The 25,904-nt window shown below is 40.5% G+C and overlaps 1 protein-coding gene across 2 annotated transcripts in view; it reads left to right on the top strand.

Annotated features, from left to right (window-relative positions):
* Positions 1-25,904, top strand: part of LOC311519116 (sodium/hydrogen exchanger 9B2-like) — a 29,248-nt gene extending 3,344 nt beyond the window's left edge. For both annotated transcript variants that reach the window (XM_084625345.1, XM_084625344.1), the window contains exons 2-12: positions 906-1,008; positions 1,686-1,866; positions 4,294-4,464; positions 8,104-8,246; positions 9,575-9,702; positions 10,396-10,571; positions 13,095-13,201; positions 14,329-14,478; positions 15,580-15,688; positions 16,436-16,572; positions 19,264-25,904. In XM_084625345.1, the coding sequence (XP_084481471.1) occupies positions 916-1,008; positions 1,686-1,866; positions 4,294-4,464; positions 8,104-8,246; positions 9,575-9,702; positions 10,396-10,571; positions 13,095-13,201; positions 14,329-14,478; positions 15,580-15,688; positions 16,436-16,572; positions 19,264-19,506 (1,638 nt within the window). In that variant the 5' untranslated portion in view covers positions 906-915 and the 3' untranslated portion in view covers positions 19,507-25,904. The remainder of the gene's footprint in view (positions 1-905; positions 1,009-1,685; positions 1,867-4,293; positions 4,465-8,103; positions 8,247-9,574; positions 9,703-10,395; positions 10,572-13,094; positions 13,202-14,328; positions 14,479-15,579; positions 15,689-16,435; positions 16,573-19,263) is intronic.

The following is a 25,904-nucleotide window of genomic DNA, read 5'->3' as shown; positions in this document are numbered from 1 at the left end:
GTGCCAGCCTATTGACTGGTGGCTGTTCCGAGAGGTGCATGAGATGGCATGCTTACTAAAATGAGTGCTGCAGAAAATTAAGAAATCCTGCAGGCTGGTTTGTTGGTAATTAGGTAACTACTGTATTAAGATGCTCAGATGCCACATTTGATGAGGACAGTATAAAAACCCAGACAGATCAATAGATAGTTGAGATCTTAATTCAGATGGGTTTCTGTCATTCTTAAGGACTTTTTTGTTAAATAGCTCTGACATGGTTTGGGGTAGGGAACTTAACAGTTGGCAGAAGTTCCCTTCACTACCCCCTTGAAATACAACCAAAATTTGGCCAAGTGTTAGGCTGTGGAAAAGCACCATTTGTAGCTACGCTTTATTAAAAATAGTTTGATGCTTGATTTTAACTTTCTGAAAGCTCCAGTTGCACTGCGCATGTTTGCAGGACCCACTGAGCCCCCTGCATCATATACTCGTGATTCATGCAGAACTAGAAGTCCAGACAGGACACAGGAAAATCTGATTATCTTCCTCCTCTTGGTCCTGTGGGGCGGGGGAGTTGGGGGGAGAATTACTTATCAGAATCATACACACAAGGGGGATGACTTAAGGTTGCACAGACAAACATAGTTCTGACTCTTTCCACTTCTGAGGTCTTGACTTTGCAACTTCAACAATGTTCTTCTAATGTAATTTTTTTAACAGAATAAATAGATATAAACTAGATGCTCATGGACACAAGCTTCATTACATACTTTCTAATATGTAATGTACAGAGTTATTGGTGTCTATGAGGCTTTCTCTTTTGTATGGGGAAAGAAAGAAATATGACTTTAAAAAAGTCTTGAAACAGGCGAATATACGTGGTGTGATTTGCTTCTGCTTATTCTTCAAAATCTTTGTTGTTGTAGGTTTGTCAACATGGTGAAGGAGGATATTGTGGAGGAGAATGAAGACCCAGAGCTGTCTGTACAGGTGGGAAATGGCACAATTCCCATGAATCAGAAAACTCAGGTAATTGCATTTGTATCTGTATTCAGGCCTCTCCTAGTACAGGGTTACCCAGGGCAGCTCTCCTTTCTCCAACTTCATTAAAATACTGAAGATTTTTACAAGGGGAACTTGTACCCCCTCAATTTGGGCCTTTCTGACATTTACTGTATATTCTATAAAGTGTTTCCTTTGTGGGTTTAGCTGCCAGAAATCAGTGGTCCTGACTTCAGTTTAAAGTGTCAGGTGAATTAATTTACATATTACAAAGACCCATCACCCACACAGAAATCTTTCAGGTGGAGTTAAGATTACTGCAGTAATTCTCAAACAGTGGACCACAGGCAGTTTACTGGGCAGCAGCTGCTGCCTCTTACTTGTTTTTTCAGCTGCTAAAATTGCATTAAAAAACAGCTTGAAAATATGACCTACACTCCTAATGTTGGTTTTTCCATGTAGTAAATTTCTGTAGTTGCCACATAGATGTTATGCAAATGTGACTGGGACTGGCAGGTGGCAGAATGGAAGGGCAGCTGGTCCACAAGCAAATCTCTCTTAAACTGGACTCCACGCTATGTAAAAATTTATCGAGAAGCCCTGATCTACAGTTAGCAATGTTCTAGTAAACGTAGTCCTTGGGTAGCTCATTGCAAATGTACGCAATGCTGCTTCAGAGAAAGCTCTATTGTTTTTTAACTCAGGAGGTAACTATCTTGGACTGCAAAGGTGCAGATGGAAATGCACAAACGGAAGAAACTGCTCTATTGCACAACCGTGCAAGGCAACTTCAGGAACCGCTGACAGAGTCAAAGCCTCCAAGGAAACTGAGGCAAATATTTGCTTGTCCTCCTCAAGGCCTCCTTGCCCGAACAGTGACAAATGGTATGTAAGGGACAGGCTATGCAAAATGTTTAATTCTCTGACATAAGAGTAGACACGCCAACATTTCATTTTCTAGATGTGGTAGCTGACAGCTTTTCTGTAAACAGTAAAGAAACATGAAGGGACTGTTACTTTTGACCTGTCAGGCAAATCTTTAGGTGCACTGATGGAAGAATTTTTATGTAGAACAAGGACTTGCATTTTTAGTGCCTTTCCTGCCCCACCCCCAGCTCCTTCTGTCTTATGGTTTATCTTCATATTAGAAATTGTTTTCATCAGAAACATGAGCTCTTCATCCTGTTTGAATGTTCTCACCCACAAATGAACTGTAAAGAAGATTATAAATCATTACATTTCTGGCAAAATAAATGGCTTGTGTTGAAATTAGGTCATGAATACACTAGTTTGCAGAAGAACCTTCTTCTGTTACTTAGGACTCAGTCCAGCACTACATACCTAAGATTTTGCAAGCCTAGGATCCTGGCCCCAAGGCAGATTGACCCATTCAATAGAAAGGTTGGCCTGTTATAGAAGTCCAAGATAAAAATTCCGGGCTGGCCAAGGATTGCAGAGCTTCCCAAATGAAGGCACTCATGTATGTGAGAGCCTTCTATCCTATGCTTTGCCACTCTGGATTCACAGGCTCATACATTTATTACCCCACTGCCTCCTTCTCCTGGCTGCCTGGGCCTTGTCACAAGAAGAAGAATCTCCAACTCTAAAATGCAGTAACTTCCCTGAATGCTTGTGTGGAGATGGTGCAAGAGGGCAGGGATGGATCATTCTGCGATTTTTTTTTTTTCTCCTCTTCCATCTTCTGTTTGTGTCCATGCTTGCTTGCTCTCCCCGGCTGATTGCAGATCAGAGCTGCGAGCCTGGAAGAACAAGATACCTTCAGGTTATGAACTATCTGTATTTTCTCCTGCTTGACTGATGTATCAGGGGAAACTCTCTGCCCTGCGTTAGGTTGTGTGGAGACCCCCTGTGCATACCCCATTGCTAGGGATTGTTTTCATCGTGGAAGAATCCAGTGCATAAAACTACCCCGCTGCAATTTTCTTTTATTCTTTCAAAATGAAACTTGAGCTATACTCTAACAGCAGTAAGCCATGCCAGAGTGTATGGTAGGAGATTACTGGTGCATTCATCAAGCAGCTGAAGACGTCACAATACAGGCAAGATGTGTGTTAATAGGATTACTCACCTGCTTAAATTTAAGCACATACTTAAGTGCTTCTCTGTATCAGGGACAGATGCTCGCTCAGCACCTTGCGGTACAGTTAAGCCTCTTTGTTTTCAGTTTAAACTGATTTTTACCAAAAAATTCCCAAGTTTTACAAAAGGTATTATTCAGTTGTTTCCAATTTTCACCCTACTTTTGTATCATTCAAATATATAAAAAATAACTTGTTTTATTAGGAAAATATAATACACTGCATGAGATATATGTATTATGATAATACATTAGTCTGTGTGTATAGGCAAAGTTGCCTGTTGAAGTAAGGTTATGTATTAGTCTAGAAGATACACACAATAAACCAACAGGCACGCACACAAGCTCCGAAGTGTGTGCCCATCTGAACATACTGATGAATCTCATGCCCACCACGTAACATTTCAAGCTGTTAGCAGATCACGATCTAAAGATCCGACATACTAAAATGGGAAGAAAATGAAAGTCTCTGTCAGAATATGTTTCAGAACACAAAGAAGTATTCAAAAGTTTTAAAAAAACAAAAGCAGGAGAAAAGGATGCAGTTGAGTGTATGCACTGCAAACGGTGTGGCTCAATTATTACATATAAATATTTATAGGCTAATAATTCTAAGTCTACAACAGTAAACTGTTTATTCAAATGAAAAGTTGTATTTAGGGATTAGAGATGTATTGTTTTCTTAAACTCAGAGGTGGCGTTGTGTTCTGAGTTCTGTTTTAGCTCTGCAGCAAACCACATTGATGAACGGAATTCAAAGCATTAATCTACTGAATACTTTTCTCCCCTGTCTTTCCATCCACCAAAATAAATCCCGATATTTACCCAGAAAAATAATTAATAATTTTTGCACTGATTTTCACCTGTTTGTTTGGGTTTTTTTGTTTTTGTTTTTTTTGTGGTAATAAACACTGATAAATTCCCAGGAAAAAATAAATAAAATAAAAACTGAAAACAAAGGGTCCTAAGTGCATCATAACCTAGTGCATACACTATTATGACTTAATGTCATATTTTAGCACCAACAAAATCAGAGCTCCAGCTCAAAGAACATCAAAGATTGTTGTAACTAAACTGACATTAAATGTTTTATTTCTAAAATCAAGCAGATAATACTTTCCCTCCCCCCAAAAAAGCATTTACAAATGTAACTCTAAAGTGAACTAAGCTATTCCTTAGAGATTATTAAATATATTTTTCCTGTCTTCTTCCAGTTACAACAGTAATACTTGTTTGGGCTGTGGTGTGGTCCATCACAGGCAGTGAGTGTCTTCCGGGCGGGAACATATTTGGAATTCTGTTTCTCTTTTTTTTTTCTGTCATTGGAGGTAAAATTTTTGGGCTCATTAGAATACCAACACTTCCTCCTTTACCTCCTCTTCTCGGTAAGTATTGTGTGATATATTCTTTCTCTTTTTATTCTTGCATAGTTTTGCTTAGGAACATAGGAATTGAAATACAGGATCAGACCCAATGTCCCTTTAGTCCAGTGTCCTGCTTCAGACAGTAGCCAATACCAAATACTTCATAGGAAGGTGTGGGGTAATCTGCCCACACACCAGTCTCATCCTCATCTCTAATAAAGATTGGCTGTAAGCCATAATGCACAAGGTTTAATATCCCTTCTATAACTTTCATTCCTGCCACTATGGCTACCCTGGAATTTGAATGTAGGATTTCTGGGACTGAAAGTGAGATCCATACCCCTAGGCCACCAGGTTTCAGGATAATAATGAATTCATAATACAAAGAGTGTTACTATTAAGCTGTCTTGCATATATCTCCAAAAGGAAGTTTCTAGTACTTTAAGAATCTCTTTCCTTCCCCCACCTCCCCCAGCAGACTGTTTCTTCCCCCTTTGTCTGTCTTGACTCAAGCTTGTCACCATGGTTGCTGATCTGGGCTCAGATTTTCCCACCTGTGACTCAACAATCCCCTATCACAAATGATTTTAAAATGTGCCTTAGTTTCGAAGTATAATGAAACCCAAACATTTCAAAATTCTCCAGGAAGAAAAATTCCAAAAAAAAATTCCTTTTTGGGTTGATCAAAACGTTTTCTTTCCATTATGACTTTTTTCCTTTATATAATATAATACAGAATAACAAAAACTTCAAAACAAAATGTGGTTTCAAAACAAAAAATTGAAAAGTTTCATTCCAAAGATGTAAAAATGAGATGTTGTGAAATGGGATGTTTTGTCTGAATTTTTTGTTTTGTTTTTTTTTCTAAATGTCGGTGAAATCAATACAATTTCATGAAGTGTTTCAGTTTTGATAGAACTGCATTGATAGAAGTGCAATGTTGTATGAAGTGGCATATAGCATTAGGTATAGCAACCTTTAGACAGTGAACTTGTTTTGCAAGAATTTGGATTCACAAGTAGGAAGAGATTCAAATGGATAAGAGAAAGGAGAAAGAAAATTTTGCAAAGTCAACCCCTTTTTATTTTTAAAGCAAGTTTGAGCTACTGTTTCTGACCATATCAGTTCTTCTTACTTTTTGTAAACTACTCCTTTGCTCAAAAGTTATGATTTGGGAACAAAACTACTTGTCAGGTGGGTAATGCTGAAGAACAGAAGCATAAGCAGGATAGCACATGCCTGATGAGATGCTTTTGACAATCTTCATGCTTAAGGTTCCTAATATTTGAGGAAAATCTGAAAAACTCTAGGAATCAAGGAGGGAGAAGGGAATATTAAATGTTCTTTGTTTTCGCATGAAAAATGGTGATAAAAATACAAGGGCCTGTATTCATTCATGGACGTCCTTGCCTTTGATTTATCCCTTTTAGAAGGAATTCGGTCCAATGCAGATGACTTCCTACTACTTAACCCTTACAGTGAGGCTGGGTGGTGCAATTGCCAGCAGATCAACTACATGGGGGCATATTGCAGATCTTCTCTGTGCTGTGAAGGGGGTCTTTATGCCAGCCCTGCATAGATTAAAGGAGAGTATCGCAATAGAGATGGTCTTAAGGGGCTATGAACCCCATAGTTATGCAGGTCCTGTGACCCTAACATGGCAAAAGAAACACAGAGAAACTGTAGCCAGTGTGCCAACCCATAGGCTGCTGTCATTGCACAGTGAAGCACAAATACATCTTGGTGCTGCCTTTGTTTCTCCTAGAGGGCGTGGGAAGAAGAACAAACAGTAGCTATCAGGTAGACTTGTTCCAGGTCAAATACAAGCCATAGCCAAGGCCTGTCGGTGCACAGCAGGCAGTCTGTGAGCAACATGAGCACAGTATTGACCCCCCCCCAAAAAATCTTCTTATGATTTTATATTTCGTAAGATAAATGTTAAGCTCTGCTACAAAATTATGTTTGCCGGTTCAGGCCCTAAGATAAGCCTGTGTTTAAAAATACCTTTTTCGCAAAGCACTTCAAGTAGCAAAACCATCTAACTGGAGACTGCAAAACAAGCATTTGCAAAAGGTTGAATTTTCCTTGTGGCTCAAATAGAAGATAGGAGGAACTTCAGCTGTTTGCTCCCATGTGACTGTTGCATTCATAAGAATTTTAAAAATCTGTGATTTAATTTTTACACATACTATATATTTTAGGCCAGATTTTCAAAGGAGCTCAGTCTGCACCCAATCACTCCCCTTTAGGCACATGGATAAGGGGTCAGATTTTCAGACAAGCTCAGCTCCCATTGACCAATGGAAGCTCCTGGCTGTTGAGTACTTGTCAAAGACTATGTCTACACGAGAGACCTTACAGGAGCACAGGAATATTGATGCACCTGAACACTGTAAGATCTCATGTGTAGCCGCCTTATGCCAACGGGAGAGAGCTCTCCCATCAACGTAATTAAACTACCCCCCAATGAGCAGCAGAAGCTTCCTTTCTTCTGTTAAAAAAAAAATGCAGCACTTAAGCATTTAGTTTTTGGATTGGTCCTGCTTTGAGCAGGGGGCTGGACTAGATGACCTCCTGAGGTCCCTTCCAACCCTGAGATTCTATGAAAGACATAAAGCTGCCTACGTTCATGGTGGGCTATGTAGTCTAGAATGGGCTGCACTTGGATGGCAGGTCTTAATTCTGATGTCTGTCACCAGTACCATGTGTGCTCAGTGGGTTTGCTTGTTTAAGAAAAACAGGGTTTTAAATCAGGTCCTGCTGCCCATCTGATTGTTTTGTGTATCTCACTTCTTAATTTCATACGATGCATGACTTTAGATTTCTTTGCTTTTATTAATCCTATTTCTCAGCACATGATTGCAGGACATAAGATACGATTATAAAACTCATATTGACAGCACTGACCCCCTGACAGGGCGGCAGTATGATCTACTGGATAGGGCACCGGACTGAGAATGTTAGCCAACTTGAGTTACTTAATAATCAGTGAATTACAGCACAACAAAAATATTTAGTGAAAATAGGGCCTATGTGTTTGTACAGCACCTGGTACACTGGGGGCTCATTGTTGGTTGAGGCTTCTAGGCACTACGGAAATGCAAGTAATAACAGTAATGTAAAAAAGGCCTAAATGGGGCATTGTTGATCAGTGGAACTGCTAATTCCCTTTGGAAATTAGAAAAATTAGAAAAAAACATTTTTGCAAGAGCCATCAAATTACGTAGCTATGACCACCTCAGACAGAACTTCTTAAATTTATGTGCTGACTAAAATTTCACTTAGTTTACTGTTGATGACAAATTTACATTTAATATAGGACATATCCGCCAACATTTCACCAATAACAATATTATCTACCACCAGTTTGGTATGAGTCAGTCAAACCACATCACTTCCAATACCCTTTACCTCTTAATTTCCTCCTCAGTTTCCTCTTTGCTTCCTGTCCTCTAATTTTTCAATTTTAATCTCTCTGGTTCTAGAGTAACATCTGTCAAGTAGGCCACTAACACTTGAGAGACGTATTCCTGTCCCAGCATAGCAGATCCTAATTTTCTCATTGAAGTTTTCCACACAAAATTCTGACTTCACTCTAGACGCTACTGAAATACAATAATAACAACTCAATCAAGAAATACTTGCTTGCTTTCTTTTTAGGGATGTTGCTTGCAGGTTTTCTCATCCGAAATACCCCATTCATCAGTGACATAGTCCAGATAAATCCAAAGTGGTCTGCAGCGCTGAGAAATATTGCCCTTTCCATTATCTTGGTCCGAGCTGGGCTTGGCCTTGATCCAAAGGTACAGTATCTAATGTTTCTGGTGTAAAAACATACAAACAAACAACCCACTAACAGTATCAAAATATTTGATCAGCTGTTTGCTTGAAATCAATACTGTACCAAACTATTAAATCTCATAAGTTTTGCATTTTATAGCCTTGTTTCTGTTAGAAGTGGTTTAAAATACAATACGATATTGTTCTTATATTAGTGAAGGTTAAGAATATCTGTACCCTCTCAGCCGGATATATAGGATTGGTGAGCGTTCCATTTTGTGATATTTTTTTCCCCACTAAATAAATAAAATTATTTCTGTTTTGTGAGCCAGACAGCTCAGTTACATGCACTTTATCTTGATTTGCCAAGTTGTGTAAATTGTTCCATTTGTGTAGTAAGTTTTCCTGTAAAGTCTATTGTCCTGCTAAGAGATCAGTCAAAGGGAGAAAAAAGTAAAATAAACAATGCAGGGATCCAGGACACTGAAGAGAAGAGAATCTCCTTTATGATAAGACACTCTGGTGAAAGGAAACCCTACAAGTAATATTTTTTTATTCTTTTATGTGAGGATATTAACTGTAAAGAAGAGTCCAGCTGTCCTAGATGAAAAGATAGCAGACATCGGTCCTAATAAATAATAGATCCCATGATATTTCTATGATCCCGTCCCCAGCCACTACGAAACTTGATATCTCCAATGCTAATAAAAGAGGGGAATAAAAAAGGGGGGCTCCTGCCTGGTTTACAACTTGACCAGCTAAAATCAAGCTATAAGGTGTTGTCCTGTTCCTACACTTGAACAGAAGTAGAGGATATGTCAGGCGTAACTTGCACGTGTTAGCTAAGCCTATGTAAACTCAGACACTTTTCCTAGTCAAGATAAGATCTGGATAGGAAGTGTCCATCATGACATGACACAAGATTTTTCTTGAGAATACTCACTTATAGTCAGTCCCAGAAAATCTCAGGTTGCATCATTTCTATTGTTACACTCTAAAATGTCGGTTTTTCAATGTAGCATCCTATTCTTTATCAAGACATTCAAGAGGGCTTTTAAACATTGTGTTTGGGCACATCATTACACACAGTTGGGCTGTCAAGTTCAGCATTTGAATTCTTTTCCCTCCGTGATGTGGTCATTTTCAGACCAAAGGAGACCAAAGCTAGGACTAATTCAAAGATGGGCTCAACCCACTAAATGTCCTAAGTCCTAGCTTTTACAATAGACTGTACTGTATGATACCATGTCACTGGGACTTCAGTAATAAACCAGAGCAGATCTTTAGCTGCGTTCCTCTTTATGAAATTGAAGGGTTATGTTGTTAATGTGTAAATATATTTCTATTTCAGGCTCTGAAGAAGTTAAAGGCCGTCTGTTTAAGGCTTTCTTTCGGGCCCTGCCTCACTGAGACATGCGCAGCTGCTGTTCTTGCACACTTTCTGATGCATTTGCCATGGCAATGGGGATTTATATTAGGGTAATTTACTCTCTTTTCTCCTCTGTAAAAATTCAAAATGGCTTAATTCTAGCTGATGCTGCCTATCTCCCTGCTAGGATCTTCCCTTGAACTAAAGAATGCTACAGCTAGCCCAGTGCATCATTCATGCACTGCCAGGCAGAAGACATGGGTTCAGTACTAGTTGCCTGTGTGTTTTGCAGTGGTGTAATGCTGTGAAAGCTATACCATGCCCTATGGCTGGTTTGAGGGGAAGGTGTTCATAGGCAAGGAAGGGAATCTAGCCTCACTGCATTAGACTGGCAGGGATGCTGGTTGTGATGTGGGCCCTTGAGCGTGAAGAGTTAACATAAACAAAAGAACAATGGGGTGGTAGAATCCTGGGGGCTTTGTCTGGAATGCAGAGGGCATTTAGGAGCAAAAAGAAATGTTGTAGCAGGCATTCTGTTAGGACGTAGAAATACTGGAGTTCAGAATTTCCCCTTAAAGAGCCACCTATAGCGTAGCCATGCCGTTAGAATTGGATATGTCCTCTACTCCTTGTGGTGACAGAGAGTTTGTTCATCTTGTTCCATCAAGCCCCTTATTTTAATGTCACCCACTTGGGCACGTGACAAAAGTGGACTGTAGGTTTACACAGACGTAATTAAAAGGGGATTTTCCAGTTGAGTATTTTATTTTTAAGAAGGGATGAATGAAATTCTGTGTGTTTAGTTTTGTTCTAGGTGCTGTCTCTCCTGCTGTTGTGGTCCCCTCTATGCTGATCTTGCAAGCAGGAGGGTATGGTGTTGAAAAGGGTGTCCCGACCTTGCTAATGGCTGCTGGCAGCGTTGATGACATCCTGGCCATCACAGGCTTCAACACATGCTTGGGCATGGCCTTCTCTTCAGGTACACTACCTAATCCATCGATGGCAAAATCCAGGGCAAATACAAAAATATGATAAGGAATCTGCCATCTGTTATGGTCAATTAGTGATAAATCTATAGGGGCTCGGTTTATATACTGGAGACTCAGATAATAATTATGTGTGAAATTACCCATGTGCAGAGCAAGTGGCTGATGCTAATGAGATATGCAGTAAAGCATATTAGTATGTGCTGGGACCTGGGAAACCTGAGTTTTATTCCGAGTTCCTCCACTGACTGGCTGTGTAACCTTCAGGAAGTTATTAAGACTCTCTGTCTCCATTATTTTTATTAATTCTGAACACGTAGGTGTGACGAGCAATTCCATCAGCATTTTCCCTCACTCTTGCTTCCCATGTAAAGTTAGAGAGTCATTTGGGTGGATCATCTTCTTCTTTGCAGATATTAGACAAACTGTGATATTTACAAAAAAAGTCAAATCTGTGTTTTTAAAAAAAATCAAATAACTGGTTTTCACCAAAACAAGTATTGGTGGGGAAATGTCTCAGTTGATTAATACAATAGAAAACTTCCCAGATTATAATTGCAAACTTTGTGCCCTGAAAGCCTCTCTGACTGTCTTAGGGGAAGAGTTTCCAAGTGGCGTGTTGGAAGTGGGTTGCTCTTATTCTTGTCACTGTCACTAATTTGCTGCACACTGTGTTAAATTTCCTACCACCTGTCATCATTTGCAGCTGCTGATTGTTGATGATAGGGTAAGGATTGCCTATATGGCCATCTCATCCCTATAAGGATTGTGTACGTTTCCCTTTCTCCCTGTTGCTCATCCCATGAGAAAACCTGTTAACCAGGCCACTGTCATAAATCAGGTTGTCTCTTAAGGTTTATCTTCACTAGTAAATGAGGCAGAGTTAGAGCACAAACCTGAAGTCATGTTTTAGGGCTGTGAATTAGGAGTGGGATTTTCCGAGCACTCGGCATTAGCCTAATTCTGCTCCCATCAAGGTCAGTGGTAGAACTCTCACTTCAATGGGAGCAGAGTTAAGTCAGCACTAAGCGCTTTTGATGAACCCAATTTGGGTGCTTTATAAACTGAACTAATTTTTGAATGCATCTCTAAGTGGCAGCCTGTTTAAGTGGCAACAAGAATAGTGACTTGTTCAAGTGAGGAGGTTTAGCGGTGAAGGGGAAACATAAGCCAACATTAAGGTCTGGTCTACACTACAGAGTTAGATTGATGTAAGGCAGCTTGCATCTACCTAACTATGCAAGTGCCTACACTTAAATATTGCTCCTGCCGACGTAAGTGTCACACTATGCCAACTTAATAACTCTATCTCCATGAGTGGCATAGCGTCAAAGTCGAGGTAGATAAATCTATATAGTGGCCATGTAGACGCTGTGTTATTTACGTTGACTGTTACTGGCTTTCAGGAGCTGTCCCACAATGCCCCTGAAAGTACAATTGATACCAGGTGAGGACGTGCACCACCGACACAAGGAGCAAAGTGTAGAGACGCACAAGTGATGTAATTACTGTGGCGGCTGTATGCCGATGTAAGTTAGGTTGACTTAATTTTGTAGTGTAGACATGGCCTAAGAAATACTATATCATCAATATTTGTAGCTAGAAATCAACAAACGGCTGATCTGGTGAAAGTGTTTGCAAATCAAATATTTTAGTAATTTTGTGTTTCAAAAAGTAACTTAACTTTCTTAGGACATGCATGTGACTTCCATACTGTGTAGGTGAAATTCTTCCCTGCCCAAAAAAACCCTACAAGGTGAAAACGTCTCTAAATCTTCCCAGTATGAACTCAGAGCTCCAGATACCATCCATCGTGGGGAAGCGTTTACAGCCACACATAGGAGGCAGAATATGTCATATAGAAATAACATGGTATCCAAGGGTTCATGGGGACATCATGTCAGATTGTGGGGCACCTGTGAGAAGACCTGGCGTGTCAGTGCTGATCCTCTTCTGTGCCTTCCCCTGACAGCACTGCTCACTCAGAAGCCATGCTGCCAATGATTCTCTCCATTCAGATTGCACGTGAATCTCTTTCTTAGAAAGCAGAAGGGAAAATCAATGTCGTCGTTGAGCACTGTTAATTCCCACACTGATTTCCTCCAAGGGGCCTGAGGGAGGCCTCCCATGTTCAGCTCTGCCCCTACCTTGGGGTTGATCTACCCCCACAGAAAAGACCAAAGTCTCAACCATATGCAGATGAATATCTGCAATCTTGCAGAGAGAGCATGCGGTTCAGCATACTTCCATCCCCATGCATAGCATGTGAGCCCTTGAATTCTTGTTCCTTTTCTCGCCTCTGTGCAGAAGAGCAGAAGCTCTCACCATATAGTTTAAAACTACAACATTACCGTGAATCTGGGGGCTACGCTAATCCCCTTATTTCTTGTCCAACATTTTGGTTGCTTCTTTCTGTATTTTTTCTTGAAGAAGGGATGGTGACTAGTGGATGGTATCAGAGGGGTTGTGCATAAATACTTGTGTCTAAGCCCTCTTCTCTTACTGTTCACGAACAGGTTCCACGCTTTACAATGTCCTCCGAGGGGTCCTGGAGGTTGCAGTTGGCATAGTAGCTGGTGGGCTTCTAGGAGTATTTATTCAATATTTTCCAAGTAATGATCAGGTAAAAAAACCCAAAAACTTTTCTAAAAAGATACCACCTAAGGTATCTCGCTAAGAGTAGAGACTGGTTAGCAGGAGAACTATACAATCCATTTCCTAACTCTAAATGGGTATGGATATGACTTCATAGAGAATGGAATGTGTCTAGCACCAACGGTTGTGAATCCTGTGAATTTTTATTATTTGTTATAATGGATTACTTGTTTGCTGTTAGGGTAATGATGTGTGATTTCATAATCCTCCAGTGTTCTGGGAGTTTAGACCCTTAGACCTCACTGGGAGTTTTCACGCTCAGCAGGAATAGAATCTGGCCCCGATTTCAGCCAATAATGTGAACATCAATTAGATTGATGTGCTTCACTTATGTACAAGAGAACATTCCTTTTTATGTGAGTTGCTTGCAATGGGCACAATATGCTGAACTAAGAGCAAAGTGACAATGATAGTGCTGAGTTTCCTGGGTTTAACTGGTTTCTTATACTCTTAATAATATTTTAACATTCAAGAGTATTGTGTATTTGTTTCCTTCAATAAAAATTAAGATTACATTATTTTAAAATACATAAGACCTCTGTAGTTGGCTCTAAGATTAAGTAGACAGAAATTTGTTTACAGTTTGCATAATGCCTTTGGACTAGAGGAATATGAGATTATAAAATAGCCCAAAAGATATTGGGTAACATCCTTGCCCCATTGAAGTCAATGGCAAAACGCCCATTGACTCACCTGGAGCCAGGATTTCATCCTTTGTCTCTTGATTATTGACATGAAGAACACATTACGGAAACAACCAGATGATTAAATGCTGCTAACTCAGTGGTTGCCATTAAGTAAGATTGTTTGTATAGAACTTCATGTTTAGAATCCTATGGTACAAAAACCCTTTGCACACACAGATTTCTGATGAATAGAACAAAGGAAATATTGAACATCTGAAATTAAAGTTCCATAGGAATAGAAGTAAAAAAGAAAATAAACAAACAAAACATAGCTTTCATCATTCCTGGAAGCTCTGGTTCCTCCATCTTGGTGCGGTTTCTTATTGCTGTTTTAATGAATCTAAGTAAGCTTTTTTCCAATCTTTTTAAATAAAAATGTACTTTTGTTTATTCCTTTCCCTGGTTCTAGGCATCTCTTGTATGGAAGAGAGCATACTTTGTGTTGGGCCTGTCCATGTTTGCTGTTTTTGGCAGCCTGTACTTTGGTTTCCCAGGATCAGGAGGACTCTGCACACTGGTCTTGGCCTTCATTGCAGGCATGGGATGGTCCAGTGAAAAGGTGAATATTTAGATACCATGCCTCATAGCCAGCTGAAGTCACTTTAAATACACAGGGTCAGATTGTGATCTTGGATGTCTGGAGGGTGTTGACCAGAACCTCTTAAGGGCAGGAGTAAGGTCACCTGGCTATAAGGCAATGCCCATGCTCATGTGAGAGAAGCTAGAATCAACTTATTAGTGCATGGTGGATATATTTCTTAAAGAGCGCTTCCCTTTATTTCAGTCATTTAAAAAGAGTTTTATTAAATAAAGTATTTCTGCAGATTGGTGCCTTACAAATGTGGTTGCGTTTGCCACTAGTCAGTATGCATAGGATAATAATGGAGAACACCTGTAAAACCCTTCAGCTATCACTGTGGAATGTTTAAATGGACACACTGGCAAAGACATTAGGCGTAAACGCTGATGTGCCTTAATAGTGATCCCATCTGGCAGTTTTTATCTTCAGCATCTCGGGGCTATGTAGTTTGAAAGTGATTTATATATGTGCATGTAAGTTTAGATGCAGTTATATGAGACATATACACAGAGAGAAAAGCTCGCTGAGATACAAGATCTTCTCTGGCTGTGTTGAAGAAACAAGTCTCTGGAAATGTAAAGATATAAGGAAACAGGGACTTGGTGTTTCTTCCTGCAGATGCACAATATCCTGCTAATAGTACAATATGTACTGTCGTGAGTGAAACATCAAATTAATTTCCAGTACAGAGTCTTTTCCCTGTTCCTCTAGCTGCAAAACCCTTCTTTGTATAAGAAAGCACATGGCAAAGGGCTGAGCAGTACAAACACACTTTCGCTCCCTCTGTTTAGTAAAAGGAAGGTAATTGCTAGAATTATGACTTGTACAGGCATAGTGCAATTTTGCTTTACCAAAATAATTTTGCCTTCAAATCATAATGGACTATGTCTGCATCTTGGCAACCCCATTGCATCATTTTTTTTTCCTTTTTAAAAATATTAATTTTGCAATACAATGCAGACAAAAATGGACACAGAACAATATCTCAGTCAATCTCATTTTATTTTGTGATGAAATCAAATGTTGAGGCCACAAGGTCCAATTTTTGTAACTTTACAGATTGCACCCCTTTCCTTATAGGCGGCTGTGGAAGAAATTGTTGCAGTCGCATGGGACATCTTTCAACCCTTTCTCTTTGGTTTAATTGGAGCAGAAATATCCGTTTTGTCTCTCAGGCCTGAAACTGTCGGTAAGACTACTCGGAAGACAAATAGTTTTGACTAGAGTTTTTGCTAGCTATCCTGCCAAAGGAATCACTACAAAACAGCTTGTAGTGACTATTGGCCTATAGGTTATGGCATAGCTATACAAGTTTGTTTCCTTTGTTTTATCTGCCCTAGACATACTGCAGCAAATCCTCTTGTGAGCATCTTACTTCTATAGCAAATAGAGTTTGCCAGTGGTGGGTTGCTCAAGTCCTGCCTACATCTCCTCAAGTTCTGAATAAAGTCTGAGTTTTCCAGTCAATACTGCAGAGTTAATTCTAAGCAAAGTACTACATTATGGGGAAATCTGAAGCTCCTTACCCCAGCAAAACACTTGACTTCTGTGATAGTTTTGCCTGAGAGAGGAGTGCCAGATTGGGCCCTGTATGCTGAAAACATCATTTTCACAAATGCACACTCGCATCGCAAGTGGTTTTAAGTGACAATGGCTCTTTCAAGATAACGTCTTGCATTATCTGCTGCATTGGTCCTTGTTGTCTGAAGTATATCCTCCACACTTTAAGACACCACATTATTACTGATTCACTAAAAATCTAGCTTTATAAAATACCTCTAAACATACGGTATTGGATCATTTCTAATAGTCTGTACCTTGTTTTTCTAATTTTAAAAAAATTGACACAGAAATGTTGTTAATCAGCAATTTTCAAAGCTCATTCTTCCTCAAATATGCCCGCCATTTCAAGAAGTTCTTTTTCTCTCTGCTGTAGGGCTTTGTGTTGCCACACTGGGTATTGCCTTAATAGTACGAATCATTGCCACATTCCTGATGGTGTCTTTTGCTGGCTTTAACTTCAAGGAGAAAATATTTGTCTCATTGGCATGGATCCCCAAAGCGACTGTCCAGGTAGAGTATGCAAGAGGAGGAATGACAGGATCATAGAAGACACTGTGGCTGATTCTTCTCTCACACCCGTTTTAAACCAGTCAAAATTCATTGACCACAGTAGACTTATTACTGATTTGTGCGGGTGTAAGTGAGAGAAGGGTTAGGACCATTAACTGATCTGTGTGGGACTCTGAAATAATGAATTCTGGGTTTCCGTATTGAAATGGGCAGGGGAGTTGCAACACAATACTTGGGTGCATGCTGCTGTTCACGCCCCTGTGGTTCAAGCTCCAGGGCAGTGTAGACATAGCTTAAGTTTCCTCTCCAGTATCCTGTGGCTCCCTTCCCAGGCTGGCAACAGAGTTTTCAGTCTCTCTACATACTGTTAGAGCAGAACATCACTTTCTTGTCAATAGGACAGAGGCCACAAGTTGGCTCAGAAATTCCACTTGTGTTCTTCAGCTTCATTTTGGAGAGGCAGCATGACCAAGTGGTTAAAACTGGGGACTACTTGCAGTCAAGCTTTGCCAAGGTCTTACTCTGTGACCTTGGGCAAATCACTAAACTTCTCTGTGCCTCACTTTCCCCATCTGTAAAATACTTACCTGCATCACATGGATACTGGGCCAAAGCTAAGAAGGGTAAATGCCTCCTGCAAGATGCCATAATTCCCACTGAAATCAATCGAGGGTCCTCAGGTCCTGCTGAAGTCTTGCATCTTGTGATGTTCTGCAAGATCAAGTTCAGTCAGAGGCTATCCTCATTAAGTGCTTTCAGGCCTATCAAAGGAATGGCTAAATAGAAGGTTATGTATTATTTGCATTTTATGTTTGGAAAGTGCTTATGTGATCCTCCAGGGCAGACACCTATATAAGTATAACACATTAAATAAACGTACATTTCACAGTTTAGACACAACGGCAAGGGCTTTTTACTACTTGAAATTTCAAGTGCGTGGACGTAGGGTCGCTGCTGTATGTCTTTGTAAAATGCATGAGGAGCCCTATTATCCATTGGGGAATCTCGTGTAGGAGCAGAGGGATTATTTGAACTTGATATTTGACACTTGTGTGACCACTGCTGGGATACTGTGCCCAGTTCTGGTGCCTACAACTCAAGAAGGATATTGGTTAATTGGAGAAGGTGTTCCAGTACCGCCACACAGGTCCTGCACTCCTGTCCTCTCATGCCACTGATTCTGGTCTCAGTGACCTGGTCACTTGCAAACAGAAATGAATAAACAGACCAGAAAAAAAACATATTGGCAGACTAGATAGGTGGACATTTTAAAAAAAGAAACTGATTACAGTGAGTAGAAATCCCCTTTGACAATCTAGGAGATGGAGAGAGATGGCAAAGTAAGGTGAATGGTGGTTCTATAGGTTGTTTCAAACCTTTCTGTCTCCTTCATCCTCTAGGCATTTTCTGTGTCTTTCATTCTGCCATCCTATAGCTTGTTTCCTAGTTGAGCAGAGACACATGATACCTCAGCAGTCAGGACTAGATTCCTCTGAGTGCTGCTTTTCCAACCCGTGCTTTCCTTCATCTGCCCTTTAAAAGTGAAAGTACGTAGTGACATCATTTGAGCAGCAGAAAAGCTAGGCTAAATATGCATCTGGCCCTGAACTTGGACTTCACTGTAGCTTTCTAAGCAGCCAGGAAGCAAACTATCAAACAAGGGAATGCACCTCTCCTTCCATCCCTTCCAGAGAGGTTTGGTTGTCATGAGGAAAGTCTAACCATCTATAAAGCTTACTGTGGGTGGTAAAACAAACTGTTTTACAGCAGAGGCCCTAGGCTGAAAAGCATATAACTGTAAAAAGCATGTGTGTCCAATATCAGTTTGGACCCAAAATAAATGTCCGGAGCCTCAATTTCAGTTCAAGTGTAATAGGCCTATCTTGCATAATGTGGTTAATTAGTTGGGGCTGAAGTGTTTTCCAGGTGCTTTGTACAGGGCTGTACCTGTTTAAAACCTACTCTGTGACAGTCCACCATTGAAGCTGGCAGCTGTGATCCTCAGGAGATGCCATGGCTGACAGTCCCAAGGTGAAGTTTCCAGGGGCTGAGGGCAAAGCTGTCTCTTTGGAAGGCCCTGGCCTCTGGGACCTGCAATCCCCAGAGATGAGACAAGCCTGAGTTTTGCACCTTTTAAGGCCTATTCCAAGACTCATGACCGAAAATCTTAAAAATTACTAGTGATTCTGGGTGCCCAAGTTAAAGTACAAATCAAGCCCCTTAAAAGGGTTGAATTGGGCATCAAAAATGGTAGCGCCCAAAAGTCACTAGTCATTTTTGAAAATGTAGGCTTAATTAGGCCTTCCCTCATAATGGAGTAACATGACGGCTCAGCAATGTTCTTCATGGAAGACAATCACCAAGGGCAAACCCCCTTGAAAAGGCAGCTTAAAGTAGAACAAAGAATGAAGGCCATTCTTATGATGTAACCCTTAACCTTGTATATGGTGCTTAAATCTTATGGTGTTGGAAGTGTTAGAAATGTAAATAGATGGCAGTTATTTTGAGTAAAAAGCAGACATCCCCCTGGCAGTGAGAATGTGTGCAAGCTAACAATGCAATGGATGTGCGCATGTGCACTCACAGAGAACTGCAAGTGTAGGATTAGACCCTTCATTTACCTCTTTAAATGCAAATGGTTAGTTGTTCCATTTCATTGTTTTCTTTAACAACATTTTTCTTTCTCTGTAGGCAGCGATAGGTTCCCTTGCCTTAGATACAGCCAGAGGTCATCAGGATGAACAGCTGGAAAAGTATGGAATGGATGTGTTAACAGTGGCATTCTTGGCAATCCTGATCACAGCTCCAATTGGAGCGCTGGTTATTGGCCTGGCAGGGCCCAGACTTCTGCAGAAGGCTCAGATAAGCAGTTGTGAAGAGGAGGAAGGTGTTGGAGGAGGAGGAGGAGGAGAAGAGATCCCTGGGCCCGCATAGGAAAGAAACTGTGGATAGTATATTGGTCTCACAGCTGCTGCTACTAGTTACTTAGTAAACACAACGTCTGTATTGTTCGGAAAGAAACTGAAATAGGTAACAATCAGTTACTGGTCCTAAAACAGCAGCCCCCATGTTCTGCAAAACATTTTAAACTGTTGATAGAGCCTTATGAGGAAAGATGACAAGAAATAAATGTACACAGTATGTAGGCTGCCTAGATGATGACTGATGGGATAGGAAAATGGTCTTTGGTTAGTTGATGAGCATGGGTGTAAACACCACAGAAGAAGAACTTTTCAAGGTGTACAAGTGGAAGTAATGAGATGAAATTTGAACAGAAGAAAATTTAGAGTGAACGTCAGGAATAACTTTCTCATGTTGAGATTAGAGATTGGGGAAGGATGTAAGAGCCCCATCCCTGGAGCCACTTAAAGTTTGACAGGAACATGCACCTGACAACTGGTGGACAGTGCATGGAACAATCCTGCACCTAAGACGGAGATTGTCAACCTTGTCCCATCGGGAACCCCAAAACCTGTGTTTTCGTGCTGTGATCCACCCAAGTCTCTTGCAGTCCTTCGTAGCTGCAGAGAATTGTGTGATTCAGTCATAGCAAGAAACTGCAGGAGCATTTGGGTGGTGAGTGGGTGCACTGGGGATTGGGGTGGTGCTTGTGGGAGTTCCTTGCTGGAAGGCTGAGTTTGGAGCTGGCATGGGGGTTGACTGGAGGGGTTGTTTAGGGTTGGGAAGGCTCCTACTAGGGATGTTTCATTTTCTGCTTCCTCCTGCACACACACAACTCAGTCCAGACACTCGAGCAAACCTGGCCAAAGAGGTGGCTCAGCAGGGATGATGCCTAGGGGATGGAGCAGCCTCACGCTCCCTGGGGGCAGGACCCGGGGTAGGGAGGCTGCTGTGGAGCCTGGAAATCACTCCCCCCCGACACCACTCCAGAGCTTAGCTGAGGGGTGGAGAGGCTTCCCTGTGTCAGGGTTTGCCGGGCTTTGGCACATGCAGGGCTTGGCTCCTCCTGGCTAGCGCCCCGGGCTGGAGGGTCTTGGGCTTTCCATAACTGCCATGGCAAGTGCAACTATGGAAAGAAAAAGAGTGACCTAGAGAAACATTGCATGGAGCAATAGAGAGGAGCCAGATCCATCAGCGTGACACTCAGAAGCCTGAACAGACCAGCACAAGACCAAAATGAACGGTGGAAGCTGGTGGATGCCCTGCACACCAGAGGAAAAAGGAGAAGAAAGAAATATTTGCATGTATCTCTCCCTCCCACACAGTTTTTACAAGCGAGGTATATACTTATCAAGGTTTGTTAGCATGGGGTGATGTGGATCTTAATAGAAAGGCAGGTTCCATATGGATTAGAAGTGCAGTAATACCTGGAAATGTACATCTTGATTGATTCTCCTTCAGAAATATCTCACCAGGGGGAGCAAAAGGCTTACACGTGGGGTTTTTTCCTTAATTTTGCTTAATACAAACACTAGGCTTCTTACTGTTGCATCAGTCTTTCCCACACATTCAATACAATCTCATTCAGATCTGATTTCCAAAATAACCTGTTACAAATTGTATCTTTCCTCCCCACTTCTCAAGCTGGAAGCAAGCCTCCAACAACCACTCCTTTCTAATCAAGGTCAAAATCTGCTCCTTCCATTGGACCTGCCACCAGCCTTACGCCCTCAATCAGGTGTGTAGTATTGCCTGCTGCAGTGAAACAGTGCCTGAGGTTCTGTTCTCAGTGCCCCTTTTCCCAGTAGAACTTCAGAGTGGTTGATGAACTAGCTCTCCGGAGAGCTGCTCCCCTACTCCAGTCAGAGGTATGGAGTCCTTAAAGCATCTTTCAGGAAGAGAGCATCCTATATTATTTTTTAATTGAGGGAGCACTGGATTTGAACTCCACATCGGTGTTCAGCTGCCTGCTTTTACTAACAATACTGAATTGTTTTTATAGTACTGTATACTCTTGATGTACCCAGAGATTTTGGGCTCCCCTTAATATTGGTAGGGGTTTAATCAATTTTATGTCCAGCGCTTATGTTGTTAACACTAAGTTTAAAAAGGAAAAAAATCTTTTCTTTAAAAACAAAACAAAAAAAGATATAGCATTGTGTGTGTGTACATGTATGTGTGGGTGTGATATACTCAAACACAACAAAAAACTTCAGTAAAATCCTGTTAAGGTTGCTAGAGTGCGCATAACATAAATACAACCATAAAAAAGCCAGAAAACTTAATCAGGTTTTCATTTAAACTATGTAGTCTACAGTTTCAATTCACCACCTCCATATGACCTCGTAACACTTTCCTCTTCTCTTTTGCACAAAATGTGTGACCTTTTAACTCTGACCACATTTGAAATTATTAGAAATTCATGTTTTCTAACTGTTTGGAATGATGAATTGGTGTTGTGCTTTTTAGTAGATGGGTAGCGTCTTTGCTGTGGATTTGTAGTTGATGGCTATGTTTGTGTGTGTGTGTCTGTTTTTTTAAATAGCAGTAGTTTTAATAATTGTTTATCACATTTGGAAGTTGTTTATAGGTGTATTATTTAGTGATGAAATTAGGAAATTTGGTGGTTTTTCCTGTAGTTCATGTCTGTGCTTGGAGTTAAGGTTGTACGTCTTACAGGGAAGTGGAGAGAGAAAAATCAACTTAATATTTAACTTTAAAAGATATGTAGCAAATAGAATTGTTCTTACTCAAAGGGTTAGTGTGCCAAATTTGGAGAATTAATGTAATTAAGAAATAGTCCTTAAGCTTTAAGTGCAAATCACGACTATAGAATCAGTACTGAAGTCTCTAATATGCACATCACCTGTGTGGAGATGTCTGTGATAAACTGCAGAGCCATCTGATAAATTGCATTTATCTCCTGCAGCTTTGACAAACCTCACTGCACTTTCTTAATTTATCTCTCTTTAGGGGGACCCACTTCCAACCTTCTGAATATCTGAGCAGCTACATTCAGCCCCAATATTGTCTATTTAAAAAATAAAATAAAAATAAACTGCCAGCTAAATGTTTCCTCCTCCTCAAAGAAAAAAAGTTAGTTTTTCCTAAAACTAAACTGACCCATGATGGCTGTATTAAATCCTGGACCAGTGACAGGTATACAAATATGACCTTGCAAAACTGGAGTTTAAAACGTTGTCATGGGGGAGGGGAGGAAGAGACTACCTGCTTTCCAAAGGGGATATAACCTTTGTTTCTAGCCCTAGTAAGATATTCGGACCTCAAAGTCATGATTTTTTTTAAAATATGGCAAAAGGCTATTTAGGATATTTCTTAAGATAGTTGTTAAATGTAGGAGTTATAATTTCACTTTCCCTCTTCTTTAGGATGTGTCACAAGTTGATATCTAGATTGTTTATCCATTTAACTGCTGCATCATTGAGGGCAACAAGGTGTTGCAGTCAGTCCACTTTCCAGTCTTCTGATTGTGCACTCCTTCACCATATGTCTGATCATCTGCATTGCTGCCCCGCAGTCACACTGTGAAGAGTGGGCTAAGCCAAATTTCTGAACTATGTCAGCCCCTTGGCCATTCCAGTCAGGAGTGCATTAAACCTAGTCCAGTATCTGCATCTGCGGCTAAAAACAGGTAGATATATGTGAGGGCTTCTGTCAGCATGCCTGACTCTCTATCTCAGAGTTGTTGCCACTCTGCAAGGACGTAGCTGTTGGCCCTGATATGCTGCTGGTCATCTGAGACTGGCATTGGGCTGGCAGCAGTGGACATGAGAGTATGAACTGCTGCTGCAAAACCATGTCACAAAGTCAGTCATGGCGCGTTGTGGAGGGACATGTCTCTGCCTTCTTGTGGCATTCCCCAGGAGTAGTGTCAAGTGAAATGAAAGGAGATAAAAGGTGGAACATAGGCTCATGTTCTAAGCATGCACTTTCCCTCTGACTCCTGTATAACTGGACTCATGGTAACTAATGCCCCCATTCAGCAAAGCACTTAAGTGCATGCTTAATTCTAGTATGTGCTTACGTGCTTTGCTGAATAGAATTGGCCTCAAGCACAGGCTAAAACTATAGGTTTTTCCAACAAAGGGATTAATGAAATAATTCCAATAATAGTTTTAAAAATCCTTTCAATATTTCTACAGTAGTTTCACATTTACAGAGTACATAATGCTGTGATGTGGTATCAAGGTTTTATTGACATTGCTGGAGTTATTTGCATAACTCACTCATTGCTCAGCCACTTGTAATGCATGCAAGCTTAGGTCAGTAAAGCCTTTTACAACATACCGTGGCATCTTGTGTTCCCTGTAAACAAAATTAATGCGCAATTAAAAGAAAATACAATGGAGTTTTATGATGCAAACTTCTTATATGAAAGTGTAAAAGCAACATTTGCGGGTAAAATTATAGAAGCCGAATAAGAAAACCCCTAAAACTGATGTTTTGACAGCGTGGTGTGCTCTTGATATTCTGCAGTGGGTGATATGTGTTCCAGGCTACCTTAGGACAGAACACAGGAAAACAGCAATCAGCTATGTGGACTTCTGGCATTTACAAAGCTCTGTAGTTGTGGCGGTGATATCAATATAAGGAATTGTCTTTTTTTTTTTTTCTGTCAGATTGATAGCTTTTGGGGGTGACTGATGCAAGAAACAGATTATGAAGCATACAACTTATTTTAAAAAATTTATAAAGTTTAAAACATTTTTACCAAAGAAGCACAAGTCATTTTTATAACCTTTGTATTTTTTTTTAAATATTTAAAGATATCACATGCTATGCCACTACATTATTTAGAATTAAAAGCATTTTGCTAGTAATAACCAATTTTAATTTTACTATGAGGATTATTTTATTTAGTCCATTTGTAAGGTATCTAAGCTCAGTAGAAGAGAATGCAAACAATGTTCAAATATGACAACTGTAATAATGGACAGAGCTAACCACCTAATATTCTAGCAGGAAATCGGAAAGGTGGCTTTTCCTATCTTTGCATTAAGGTGTCAGATTTGATCTATTACTTCTGATCCTCATCCCGCTCCCATTGACTTCAGGGGTCCAAGATCAGTTCCCTTGTGAAGATAACTTGGACAGTCTTTATATGTGTGCCCTTATGTGTGGTAGACTTAAAGAATGTATAACTCATGTTTGTAGTTACGCATGCTAAAATAAGAATATCCTAGTCTCGTGCTTGGGGATGCAAACTGTTTGTCAAAGGGTCAAGAAGGATTTTTCCTCCCACCCCCATCTGCCCAGAAACAGCATTTTATGGTCTGCATTGCCTGCAGCTGAAGAGCCCACTACTGGTCCCTGCAAGAGGCAGGATCAGGTACAGGAACAGATGGATCTGGGTAGATGGCAACACCAATGGTTCTAATTTATAAAATGTCTTGAAGAAATAGGACAAAGCTGGAGCTGTAGAGATCTAGCTGCAACAAACTAAAAAGCACAAGAGGTGTAATGTGGGCAGTGCTACTGTTGTCCCCTTCAATACAGGCTTCCTGAGCCTGCTGATGCATTTGATACCATTAGCCTTCATGTTGCACTGGTGCATTTATATTTCAACCTCCAGGTGGTGGTAGGTTGAAACAGAAAGCCCTCTGATAACTTGATACACTAATGTGAAATCATTCCTGGTTTAGGTTTTTCAACAGTGACGCTTTCACACCAGAACTGTCTAAAGACTATCTTCAAATATTGTGGACTTTCTTTATTTTAGATTTGGTTCTGCAAATGCATAGCCAAATGACATGTTTGCATGTTCAGGAATACATGCAAGCATGTATACTTTTGATTTGAAGGTCTCTTCTCTAACAAGCTTGATCCAAAACCCACTGAAGCCTACCCATTGATTTCAGTGGGATTTGAACCAGGGCAGCTGAGGCAGCTTTAACTTCACCCGTCTCTTGCATTTCAAAATCCATTAAGATTTATGGATGTCATGTCTCCTCAGAGCTTAACTTTATTAGTATCTTGCTGAATTAAAATGGCAACAGAAGCAGCCAGAAAAGGAAGTAGAAAAGAAATGACTGACTACTGCTTTCATATGCACTGACTGCATGTGTTCCAGGTGCAATACTCAATAAAGCTTCGTGCTGATGGAAGCAGCAAAGTGGTGGCTTGTCAAATACTTCTGTCTTGCTCTGTCTTTATAAAGAAAAATCAAGACAAACAGTTCATACGTGTTCAGCGGGCAGACTTGTAACTGGTTTAAATATCAAAGATACTTCAGCAACCTCAACTGACAGCCAAGAGGCAAAAGTACTTTGTCATGTATTTAAGTTATTTTAATGTGTGATTGCATTAGGTGCATGTTGTTTGCTACTCCTTCAGGTGAGCCTTTTGAGAGAAAACCAACAGATCTTGTAGCTCACGAAAGCTTATGCTCAAATAAATTGGTTAGTCTCTGA

This window comes from Lepidochelys olivacea (assembly GCF_965140295.1).
Source record: "Lepidochelys olivacea isolate rLepOli2 genome assembly, chromosome: 4".
Classification (NCBI taxonomy): domain Eukaryota; kingdom Metazoa; phylum Chordata; order Testudines; family Cheloniidae; genus Lepidochelys; species Lepidochelys olivacea.
The sequence above is the reverse complement of the archived record's forward strand: the minus strand, read 5'-3'. Positions and strand labels throughout refer to the sequence as shown.